This window comes from Pithys albifrons, chromosome 20, assembly GCF_047495875.1.
Source record: "Pithys albifrons albifrons isolate INPA30051 chromosome 20, PitAlb_v1, whole genome shotgun sequence".
NCBI lineage: Eukaryota > Metazoa > Chordata > Aves > Passeriformes > Thamnophilidae > Pithys > Pithys albifrons.
The window spans coordinates 7759408-7771788 of NC_092477.1; the positions used below are offsets into that span (position 1 = coordinate 7759408).

Here is a 12381-nt window from a genome sequence, read left to right on the forward strand (position 1 = left end):
GGATATGGGCAGTTTTCTGTAGAGTTTAGACAGGAGGGGAGGTAACTGAAGTGGTCTTGTCCCGTTTTCCTGCTGTCTCTGTCAGGTATCAAACTGCGGGAGGCCAATCAGCAGCAGCAGTTCAATCGCAACGTGGAGGACATTGAGCTGTGGCTCTATGAAGTAGAAGGACATTTGGCTTCTGATGATTATGGAAAAGATCTTACTAATGTTCAGAATCTTCAGAAGAAACATGCCCTGCTGGAGGCAGATGTTGCTGCCCATCAGGTAAGGGAAGTAATTTTTATTCCTGCCCTCTCAGATCTGCTCACTCCAAAGATCATGTTTTCAGATGTGCTCACTCAGAGGCCTTAGTGTATCTGTATCTTTATAATTTATGTAACTTCGGGGTTTACAGTTACAGAATAATGTATTCATGACTTTGATAAAAATACGACTCTTTTTTTGGTGTGAACACCAACATAAATGGTAGTGCTGTGCTCTGTGTAGGAAATAATTTCCCCTTAAACCAACCACTTCTAAATGCCTTTTTCTTGTTCAGTTTGTTTTGTGCAGCTCTAGGAAATGGGAGAGGAGAACAATTTTTAAATAAAGAACTTTACAGCAAATCCATCCACTTTTGCAAATGGATCATTTGCAAATCATCTTTAGGGTAATTAAAACCACAGGAAGAAATCTGTGTTCCTACAACTGGAATCACCAGTTTGTTGACAATTGAAAAGTCTGTGTAGAGAGGCCCATCTGTAAAATTAATGTAATTTCAAGAATCTTTTGGTTTATAAAATGGACGTATTAAACCAATTACATTTATCTAATGAGTAATACATGTGATACAATTATTACCAAAATGACTGCACTGTGCGTCTAAGCCTCTCTTCTTCTGTCACAACTTATTAGCTTAGAACTGAAAGGGGTTTCAGTCTCTGCAACCATTTTAGAGAAATTCTGACCTGCAGTTCTGCTGGATTGATTTCAGGATCGGATCGATGGCATCACCATCCAGGCTCGGCAGTTCCAGGAGGCCGGGCACTTCGATGCCGACAACATCAAGAAGAAACAAGAAGCTTTAGTGGCTCGTTATGAAGCTCTGAAGGATCCCATGGTGGCTCGAAAGCAGAAACTTGCAGATTCTCTTCGCCTGCAGCAGCTTTTCCGTGACATTGAGGATGAGGAGACCTGGATTAGGGAAAAAGAGCCTATTGCAGCGTCAACAAACAGAGGTACCATGGGGGTTAAGCTGTTAGAATTGCTCTGGTGTAACTTGTATCTTTATAGAACATTCCTTGAAAAATTCTGAACTATTTATTGTCAGTAACATTGCCCAGAGTTACATATTTGCCATCCACTGTGATTCTTTGTTACTTCCACAGTTCCAGTGATAACTTGCTTTTCATAGTGCTCTGTCTTCATTGTGATGGTTCTCACTCTGCCGGTGTGTCCAGCACTGCTTGCAGCTGCCTTGAAGTTTTTATTTAATGTTGTCACCCTGATCTGGCTGATTAATTGTTTTATATCTTTCAGGCAAGGACTTGATTGGTGTCCAGAACTTGCTAAAGAAGCACCAGGCTTTGCAGGCAGAAATTGCAGGCCATGAGCCCCGCATTAAAGCAGTCACACAGAAGGGAAATGCCATGGTGGAGGAGGGTATGTCTCAGGACTTTTTAACTCTCTGGCCCAGTACAATTAAGAATTATTGCCTGTTTTTATCCAGACACTGGACAGGTACTTTCTAGCAGGATGAACTTCTAGTCATTCTTTCACCTGAAAATCAAAATAAGTTCCTTGATGGGAACCTGTCACAGTTTTCACATATCACCATCTACTCTTAAAGCCATATTTAGCAATTCTGTGCCTGTCATGTTTAGTCTCCATTTTTAAATCTATTAATGGGTTATGTCAGAGATACAAAATCACAATGTGAAAGAGAATTTTCCTCAAAGATAGTACAAGTTGTTCCTGCTTTTAAATAAATAAATATCTCCATTTCTGAATGGGTGTTTTTAACACCAAAATACAGAAAGAAATTCCAGGATTCAGAATGCAGGTCTGAAAAAAGGTTTGTCTGCTGCCACTGGAAAGAGATGAGCTTTCCTGTTTTGACATTGAGAAGAAATGCTGTGATGTGTCTTGTTTTATTCCTAATAATTCAAATATCCCAGTACAGTCTGATTGACAGTGTTTTCTAGTCTAAGGCAAAAGGACCAGCTCAGTTGTGCTTTCATTAGTCAGAACAGGCTGCAAAGTGGTCTAACTGCTGTGACTTTGAAGAAGTACAAGTAGCTTTTTAGTGTGCATTGGTTCTGTCTCCTGAAGTCCTTCAGCTCCCTGTCCTTCTGTTACACAGGACACTTTGCAGCTGAGGATGTGAAAATCAAACTGAATGAGCTAAACCAGAAGTGGGACTCTCTGAAGGCCAAAGCGTCTCAGCGGCGCCAGGACCTGGAGGATTCCCTGCAGGCTCAGCAGTACTTTGCTGATGCCAATGAGGCCGAATCCTGGATGAGGGAAAAGGAGCCCATTGTAGGCAGTACAGACTATGGCAAAGATGAAGACTCTGCTGAGGTATTTGAGATTGTTGTTCAAATCTGTTTTGCATAAAGAGAGTGAGGATTTGTCTGGTGGTACAAAAATGAGCTCTGCTAATCGCAGGAAGCTTAACAAAAAGGGCAGAAGATTCTTGCATTAAGCTAATGTCAAAGGATGACAATTTTTCCTGTGTTTTAGTTGTTATTGCACATGAAATTTTGCTGTTCAATGTATTAAACCACTTGCAAGGAAGCTTTACATCTGCATTCACTCTTTTACAGGGCTTTGTTTTTTTAAGTATAATGAGAATAATATCAGCAAATTCCTCATGTGACAAGCATTTCAGTATGAGCCTGGTTTTCAGTAGTTCATTAGTCTGGAAGTAATTTTTTTGTCTGGAGTTGCTTTGCTGGTATCATTCTGTGCTCAAACCCCCCATCCCAGGCAGTACTGACTGACATTTCACCAACATGAAGTGCAGTTCAGAGGCACACTTTGCAGCTTACCACATATCACTGTGGAAATAGAGTTATTTCTGGTCAGAACAAAGGAATGTTGCTGAGATAAGGTAGAGGCAAAGCACCAGAAGCATTTGGGCCACTATCTACCCTGTGAATAAATAGAAGTGATTATTCTCATGAGAGTCACAAGACCAGCAGCTCTGAAAGCCCCCCATTCCCTGTGTAGGGAGCCAAAGTATATATTTTAGGCAGAGCAGGGTTTGTAAAATGCCAAGGTGTACATGTTGTTTTTATCATTTTCAGGCTCTTCTGAAGAAACATGAGGCTTTGATGTCTGATCTCTCTGCTTATGGCAGCAGCATCCAGGCATTGAGGGAACAGGCCCAGTCTTGCAGGGTAAGGAAAGATGCCAATCACGTTGCTAAAATTGGTGGGTCAGCAAAAGGTAAAGACAAAGCTTAATAACAGTTGTTGTTTTTGAGAACTTATTGCAGACTCTACTCGATTTTCTCAATAAAAGTAGCAGTCTGGTTTTAGAATAATAACAGACAGATATGTTGCTTTGAAAGAAAACAGTATAATGTGGTTTTCAACATTTGAGCCCAGGCAGCAGCTCTTAAATGCAGTCTATTTGGATTTATTTCAACAGGAATAACTTTAGGGTATTACAGCAGCATTAACAAAGGCTAAAGTCTGTCTTGGGACAATACACTGATTGTAATAAACACAGAACAACTAATTTTTCTTGTGCTCCTTCTTTTGTAGCAACAAGTTGCTCCCACAGATGATGAGACTGGAAAAGAGCTCGTCCTGGCACTCTATGATTACCAGGAGAAGAGTCCCCGGGAGGTGACGATGAAGAAGGGAGATATCCTTACCCTGCTCAACAGCACCAACAAGGTAAGCTCTTTCCTCCTGCTTTGCTGACCTGCCTGGCTCCCTTGGTGGTGTTGTGGTTCTGTGTGGGTTTTAGAATGTTAAAAGAGTCTGAAGAATTGACACATTTAGCCCCCGTGTCCCCATTCAGCACTTCAGCTGAACCTCTCTTGTTAATTCCATGACTCCTCTACAGCTGCCAACTCCTCCAAGTCAGATGAATAGCACAGGCTGTAGGGCACATGTCCATGAGAAAACTCATTTCCCTCTCTGGAAGATTTAGGTGAGACAGGGGAGTAAGACCTCCATGTCTTCAAGAGAGTTTGTTTAAAATGATGTCCGTGAGGAGCAAACTGTTGGGACCATCCCTGGTTTCCAGTGTGCTCTGTGCTCGGTGATGGCCTCACAGTGGTTCCTGTGGATTTTCCCTCCCAGGACTGGTGGAAGGTGGAAGTCAATGACCGCCAGGGCTTTGTTCCAGCTGCCTATGTGAAGAAACTGGACCCTGCCCAGTCTGCATCCCGAGAGAACCTTCTGGAGGAGCAGGGCAGCATCGCACTGCGGCAGGAGCAGATTGACAACCAGTAAGGGCTGACTGGGGGGTGTGACACCCCCAGCATTAGCTGGCTTGGCCTTTTCTCACACATACCACAAGCTTAGGTTAATGCTTCTTACAGTAAGAAACAGGGGGCTCCTTTACCAGAAGCACCAGATTCAGTTGTTTTATCCTTACTCTAGATTTTCTTGCTGCTTTTCCCATTTTTAACTGTAAAACTCATGACACTAGAGCTCAACTTACTGTCTGACTTGAGTATTTTGTGTGTTCCTTTTGATGTTGTACCTAACTACTTAAACTTGTTTGTGAGTTATATATGTCCTAAGCAGCTCTTGTATTTGTAATTGTCACTTCTTAATGTGTGATCTGTTTTGAAAGCTTTCTTAAATTTGGTTCCATAAAGTACAGTGCTCTCCCTATACAAGGCTGCCTCTGGAGGTGACCTCCTTAGGAGCTGGGACTGCTTTGCTGCTGGCTCAGTTTTTCCTGGAATGTGATGCCATTATTTGTTGCCATTACAGGAGCTAAAATGTGGCCCCTCCTTCTTTTTTTTCTTTATTATTTTTTTCTCTTCTAAAAGAGCAACGTGCCATTGCAAACAGAAAGCTGCAAGGCTGCTTGGTAATGACACAAAAAGCACATGTTAGTTGTAGATTAGGTCCAGCAAGGGCTGTGGGTGATAGCTGGTAGCTACTGGCTCATCTTATCAAACCACTTGGAAGCCAAGGCTGAAAGTTTTCTGCATACTCCCATCTGTTTGTGCAGCTACACTGACATTCTGTGTGTGAAATCCTTCCCACTCAGTTGTTTTGAGTCACCAGATATTACAGTGACATACAATAATTATTAGCTTTAGCTCTAGAACTAATAAAAATAAAATCACACAAAACCCCCCCACCAACCCACAACAAAAAAAACTTCCCAGTGCAAAGAAAAGATGCTGAAAAATTATGGCACATTGATAACAGAATTTTTCTCCGTGGGTCTTTTTGTGCTGCTTTGAATAACTAGAGCAGGGTGCATTGTTTAGAGCCAAGGAGAGGGGACCACCTTTTAGTATCCAATCCATGGCACAGCGATCAGGAAATGAGGAGACCTTATAGAGAGAGCTCAACTGTACTGCTGAGGTTTCCTTACGTGAGTTGTTCTCCTGGTCTGATTTGCTTTGTTTGCTTCTGAATGACACCTAATTTTCTCCATTTACATGTGAACTCCTACCCATCTCCTACCACAGACAATCACCCATGGATGGAGCTGCTGCTTTCGTTATTTTTGTTAATCTGACTAATTTTTCGCATGCGTTTGCTGTGCTCCCTGTCTGTGCAGGACTCTCATAACTAAGGAGGTCGGCAGTGTATCTCTGCGTATGAAACAGGTCGAAGAACTGTGAGTAGGATTAGCCCTTTCTAAACCATGCTGTCTCCATCCTGTCACTGCTCATCCTCCCTTTGTTCCTTTCTTTGGGAAAGCTGCTCCACAGAGACATGAAGGAGGCGATTCCTGCCATGTGGATTAGTGTAGATGAGTGTGGTGGTCTCTGTCTCCTGCTTATCTCGCCGGGCACCTCGGTGCTGCTAAATTGGGTCAGGGTGTTTTCCATCAGGCTGGTTTTGCTTACCAAATGAGGCTTTAGTCATATCTCCACTGGTTTTTTTTAAAAGCATCTCTTCCATTTTCTGAGGTGCAGGTAGATATATTACTCTGTTTATTTATATATAAAATACATACACCAAGTATGACATCACATCTGAGTGTCTTAAGAGTGTGGGGCTATCATAGTTTCTCATACAAAGTGACATTCATGCTGGGTAGTCAAAAAGCATTGGTTTGTTTATATAGGATGATTGGTTTTTAATTTTAACGTCAACTAAATTTTCCAACGTGTTCCTGTCTCCTTGGAAAAAATACCAAGTTTGCATTATGGTCATGGAAGTTGCTGGGAAATCCAAAGGAAAAGTGTTCATTGGCTGTGCCTGACTGCTTTTTCATAGAGAAAGTGTTTCTTGAGAACTAAAAGGGAAAGTTTTATGTTAATCTCTCAAATGTTGCAAAGCAATTCTGGGGTAAGATCTGCTTCTATAGAGTTTTGCCCAGATCTTCTGTGAGCTTTGCAAGAAAGTGATACCTAAAATTGCGTGCTGAGGGAAACATCTGCAGTCAGGGCAGGCTTCAAAATAGTCTTTTCCTCAAGTCCATGGTAGAAAGTCCCTATTCAAACCAAGTGTGAAAGATTCTTAGTTCCTTTCTACCCAGTTTTAAACCACAGCAGACATGAAACCACAAAGTCTCTGCTCCGTGGAAGGAGGGCTGTACTGTAGGGAAAAAATACCTCTTGGGAAGTGAGAGCCTATGGAGTCATCCTGCACTGCAGTGGTGCTGTAGTTTCAGAACTCACCCTGGGCTAAGCTGTGATGTGGATTTGCTTTTTCCCAGCAAGGTGTTGCATGTGGGAGATCTCATTTTGGTGTGCAGTCCATGTGGAGGAGAAACATCTACAGTCTGCACTTCCCTCACCACAAGAGTAGCTCGTTCTGTGGCAGAACTGCAGGGATCTCCCCTGTCTTTGGGGACACCAGGACTTGGCAAACCCTTGTGATTCTGCTCAGTCCAATCTGACTGTCCCCTGCTTCCCTTCCCTGCTTGTCCCAGGTATCACTCCCTCCTGGAGCTGGGAGAGAAACGCAAAGGCATGCTGGAAAAAAGCTGCAAGAAGTTCATGCTGTTCCGTGAGGCCAACGAGCTGCAGCAGTGGATCAATGAGAAGGAGGCAGCTCTCACCAGTGAGGAGGTGGGGGCTGACCTGGAGCAGGTGGAGGTGCTGCAGAAGAAATTCGATGACTTCCAGAAGGTATGTTGTGATAATAAATAATGTGTGTGTTAGTTTTAGCCTTTCCCTCCAGACTCTCTGTGCATCCATGACAGTATTTCACAGCTGAGGAGGAAACAAGGCTTTGATTAGAAATAAAAAGGTACATATGAATTTTTATTTGATTTTGTGAGGATAGACTCTCACATTCAAAAGGCTTCAGTTTGGTTACACTCCCCAGGTTGCTGCAGGCTCCCCAGCTCCCACAGAACTGAAACCCTCAACAGGTTCCAACGAGAATCTGCAGAGCTTTTCAGGAATTGCAGTTTGTGTAAAGCCTCACCTTCAGTGAAGCTCTTCCTCTTCCTTTTTGTTGAAAGGAAAAATGCATTTTGGTTTCCATCTGTAGAGCTTTGTCCCAAAATAGAAAAAGAAAAATCTCTGCTTCAAAATGCTGATTGACTTCGGGGTTTTTCTCCCAGTTTTTGCAGTACTGGTTAACTGATTTTTTTTTTTCTGTTTGTGAATGAATTGCTTGAGCAGATCTAATTATTTGGTCCACTTTGCTAAGATACTGAGCACTGAAATGCAAAGGTGCCTGACCTTACACACTGGAAAAGGCAGTGATTTAACAGTTCTGTGGATGTTGTCATGTTCAGAGCTGAAAAGCTGACCAACAAACAATTTGAGCCAACCCAAAGAAAAAGGTGAAAAGACAACAGCAGTTACTGGATTTGAGTTCTTTTAAAATAAGCAAATGGTTGCAATTAAAATGTGTCACCTATTAAAATTGAAATGCAAGTTCTCCAGTACTATTTTTAACCAAGTTCCCTTCCTGGTCTGTAGAAAGCTCTCTGTCAGTCTGTTTGACTGAAAGCATTTAAGAGTCACAGTAAAATCACTTCTGAAGTTGTCCTTTAGCTAATTTGTGCAGTAACTTGAATTTGATCTTCATGTTGGCCACGTTGTGTGCCTGGAAATTAAAAGTAGATTCCATTCCTGGTTGTCCATGGACTTCATGGGCAGCTCTGAGAGGGTGTTTCTTTGCCCAACTGATGGCTGGCACTGGCAGGTGGGATCCCCTGGCACAGACTCTCATCCCACAGAGAATTTTAAGGGTTCCTGCTGTTCTCACACTGGGCACTCCTGTTGTGTTGTTCCACACGTTTTCCCTGTGTGAATGTTTGGCATTTCCCTGTTCTGTGCAGGATCTGAAGGCGAACGAGTCACGTCTCAAGGACATCAACAAGGTTGCCAAGGACCTGGAGTCAGAGGGGCTGATGGCAGATGAAGTACAAGCAGTACAGCAACAGGTCCTCTTTTTCTCTGAGTATCAGATCTAGACAAGCAAAACGTTTTCTTTTTTCCTTTCCTTTTGTCTGTTGTCTTTGCCTGGCATTGCAGAATTCAGGCTGTTCCTTTTTGCTCTCTGGTATGATAACTGTGATATTGTAACCAGAGACCCCCAATGCCTGTTCTGACCATCACAAGGGGGGACCCTGAGTATTGGGGGGGGTTCATTAATTCTAGAGCAAATTGCACTATCTGGACCTTTTCCCTTTTTTTTGTTAGGAATGGGAAGTCTTTAGAATAATATTAAAAGTCAAAGAAAATGCATGCATTAACTTCACTTCCTAAAAATTTGAAATTCAGCCATTATTTATTTGCAGAAAAAATGGTGAGGGAAAAGAAATAAAACAGAGTTCAGCTTAGAGCAGTGGGGGGTTATGGGTTTTCTGTTTTGTTTTCTTTTTAGTACCTCTTTTTTTTGCCAGGTTTTTACATACTTGAGCTGTACCTGTAAATAATTCTATCCTGTGCCAATGGAGTATTTGAGCAGGTTGTTTGTTTTCTGAGCTCCAAGATGATGAGTAGATGATCCTGCTACACATTTAGGCTGTGTGAGCACTGTTTGGCTTAAGCACATACTGATAACCAGTTTGCAGAAGGATGGGAGCACATCCCCTGCTATCTGTCCTTTTTAAAAACAACGAAAAATGTTCCTTCTGTCAGGAAATAACTGTTTGTTTCTGTTTCTCCTTTGCAGGAGGTCTATGGGATGATGCCCAGGGTAAGTGTGAGTTCTGAGGTGGGTGGTGTGGCAGTTGTGCCAGGTTTGGGATGTACAAGTGGAAGTTCAGCTGTGATTGTGGTTCATTTCCATGATGGAACTCACTGAACACCTGCAAAGGACATACAAAGATCATCTTATCTTTGAGCCCTTTATTCCCTCAGTGTCTGGCCCTACATCACAAATCTAAGCAAGCAGGACAACCCAAACTTGATACAAATAAATACGTGTAAAAATCTATTTACCCTTTTAAAGGCTGAACATGGAGATCTTTCAAAGTTTTTTCATACATTCTGATAGTTTTAGATTCTGCTTCATATTTAAAGTTGTTTCTTCACATTTTCAAACAGGATGAAACCGATTCTAAGACAGCCTCTCCTTGGAAGGTAGGTGTCATCACTCAGCAGCACACAGCAGGAAAATAAAAGAAAAACTACAGCACTTCATCTTTTTAGTGCCATAGAAACTGCCAACAGTCTGCTTTTCACTTCTGCTTCAAAGCTATTTTATTTTGAGCTTGTACTCTTAAGGCTGATTCCAGTTTAATGCTAACATTTGTAGGTACTGCATGACCACTAGATGAGAAATAATCTCTGTTCCCTTTGCATGAGTTCTTTTCTTTCTGCTTGCTACAACAAAAAAGTTTTATTCCTAAAAGTCAAAGCCATTTATGTCAATATTCCTTTAGGATTTGTCTTGCATGAGTCATCTCCATCTCATTTTCTGTGGTAGTTGGAAGCCTTTTCCATTCATCAGTGGCTTACAATGGAATTGCTGTCACCTGCTGATGCACAAAAATATCTTAAATATTTTTTTACATTATCCAAAATTCTGTTTTTGCCTAGTATTTCATTCCCATGTTTTATATTTAACATCCACCCTCTTCAACTTAAAGCTGCTTGTACATCTTTTAAGCTGTGTAAGTGTGGGAGAGCCACATCAGTGTGCAGTATTTTGGGAGCATTGTGGAAAATGCAGATATCTCAGTAAGAACTGGTGATCTGTAAAGTAAATTTTTGCACAGATTCCAAACATGTACATTGAACTTGAAGAGCCTCATAGTAACTTAACAAACTATGACTAAGAGTTTGGGGGGTTTTAATTCATTTGTTGAAAGTTGCCTTTAAATTTGCCTTTTTTCTGTCCTTAAGACTATTGTTGTTTGCTTCAATTCACACAAACAAGGCAGTACTCACTTAAAAATTTGAAACTACTCTTACTCTGTTCTCTAATACCCTGTGCCTTGCAAGCAATTATTCTTAATTGCTTTTGTAATTTACTTACATTTACTTTCTTTGTGGGGTTTTTTTTAGTTTAATTTTTAAGGAGTTTTCTCTCAGTCTGATTTTGGCTTTGGTTGGTTGGAGGTGACTTTAATGCTACATTTTTTATTTCTGCCTTTTCACACAGTCTGCACGTTTGATGGTACACACTGTGGCAACCTTCAACTCCATCAAGGTAATTATACAACCTTTTCTGAGCTGAGTTAAAAGCTGAGAGGGTTTTTTACCCTCCCTTTCCATAGCCTTTGTCTTTCATTGAGCTTCATAAGCCCTTTTGAATCAACTTACTGAAAGAGGCATTGGCATGTACAGCATTTGCTCCTGAGTTTACATCAGTATCTTATTATATACATAGAATAATTCAGTTCTACATCTTAGGGGGATGTAGGGGGAAACCCTTAAAATTACTTTATTTAACTGGGCTGTGTGAGTCGGTGCTTTCTTCTGGGGTGAAGCAGAATGTGGTGACCTTCACCTGTAGTGAAAGGCCAGTCTTGACCCTCTTCTCCCCTCATTCAGGAGCTGAATGAGCGCTGGAGGTCTCTGCAGCAGCTGGCAGAGGAGAGGAGCCAGTTGTTGGGCAGTGCCCACGAGGTCCAAAGATTCCACAGGTGAGGTGTTTGTGTTATCCTTAGTCGTGACTCAGCCCAGTGCTTTGACTGTGAAGAGCTCTAAAACACAGTGTGACCTGTTCTAAACAAATCATATTTTAGCCCCCACCTTGTTCAGTGGAGGGTGGTCCAACAAGAATTCTTCATATTTTACTAGGAAAAGAAAGACTTGTTAATATGGAATCATGGAATTGCTGTGGGTTTGGGGGGTCTGGACTTCTGTCCTATTTTACCAAAGTTTGCGTGTGTCACTTTGGGAAATAATGTAATGGAACCATCAACTACTTGAGCTTCTCTGGAAAGTGGCAACCTGCGGGGTCCCAGAGGTCCTGGTGTCATCTCTGTCTTTTTGCCTTCCCTTCCTTCAATTCAGAGATGCTGATGAAACCAAAGAATGGATAGAGGAGAAGAATCAAGCATTAAATACAGACAACTATGGGCATGACCTGGCCAGTGTTCAGGCACTGCAGCGAAAGCACGAAGGCTTTGAGAGAGACCTGGCAGCTCTGGGAGACAAGGTGAGATTGTGAGGAGGACAAACCCAAAGACTTTCTTTTTCTCCAGCAGAAATGATGGAACTATAGCAAAGTTTCTCTCTGTCTTATTTCCTTTTCTCTAATTCCAGGTGAATTCTCTTGGTGAAACTGCCCAGCGTCTGATTCAGTCACACCCAGAATCTGCTGAAGATCTCCAAGAAAAATGCACTGAGCTCAATCAGGCCTGGAACAGTCTGGGAAAACGTGCTGACCAGCGCAAGGAGAAGCTTGGAGATTCCCATGACCTGCAGCGTTTCCTCAGTGACTTCAGGTAAAGATTCCCCTCCTCAGTTTGTGTGTGGGTTATTAGTAGTGAGGTATATGTGGCTTGTTGTTCCACAAGACATTTATGAGGTGTTCAGAAAAGGACTGTTTTCCCTGTTCTGTATTATTGCAATGGAGGGAGGGAAAAATCCCCTATTAATGTGTGTTCCCAGGGACCTCATGTCTTGGATCAACGGGATCCGGGGCCTGGTCTCCTCAGATGAACTTGCAAAGGATGTGACTGGAGCTGAAGCTTTACTGGAAAGACACCAGGTATGTGAAAGATAAGTGTGTCATAAACATCAACAAATGTTCCTTTTTCTGACCCTTTCCAATCAGAGTTCCAAAACCAGGTCAGTCCCAGCTGGTTACTGACCAAGGCACCTCTGCC

General features: G+C 42.1%; 1 protein-coding gene across 5 annotated transcripts in view; it reads left to right on the plus strand.

Annotated features, from left to right (window-relative positions):
* The window catches only part of SPTAN1 (spectrin alpha, non-erythrocytic 1), a 47264-nt gene that overhangs the window by 18522 nt on the left and 16361 nt on the right, over window positions 1–12381 (plus strand). For 3 of the 5 annotated variants that reach the window (XM_071574182.1, XM_071574184.1, XM_071574183.1), the window contains exons 16-32: window positions 86–267; window positions 977–1220; window positions 1522–1644; window positions 2345–2562; window positions 3291–3383; window positions 3753–3887; window positions 4299–4447; window positions 5746–5805; window positions 7069–7267; window positions 8434–8538; window positions 9273–9296; window positions 9647–9682; window positions 10707–10754; window positions 11099–11190; window positions 11564–11708; window positions 11816–11997; window positions 12164–12263. In XM_071574182.1, coding sequence (XP_071430283.1) covers window positions 86–267; window positions 977–1220; window positions 1522–1644; window positions 2345–2562; window positions 3291–3383; window positions 3753–3887; window positions 4299–4447; window positions 5746–5805; window positions 7069–7267; window positions 8434–8538; window positions 9273–9296; window positions 9647–9682; window positions 10707–10754; window positions 11099–11190; window positions 11564–11708; window positions 11816–11997; window positions 12164–12263 — 2135 coding nt within the window. The remainder of the gene's footprint in view (window positions 1–85; window positions 268–976; window positions 1221–1521; window positions 1645–2344; window positions 2563–3290; window positions 3384–3752; window positions 3888–4298; window positions 4448–5745; window positions 5806–7068; window positions 7268–8433; window positions 8539–9272; window positions 9297–9646; window positions 9683–10706; window positions 10755–11098; window positions 11191–11563; window positions 11709–11815; window positions 11998–12163; window positions 12264–12381) is intronic. The other 2 variants (XM_071574185.1, XM_071574186.1) reach the window with 1 other exon arrangement.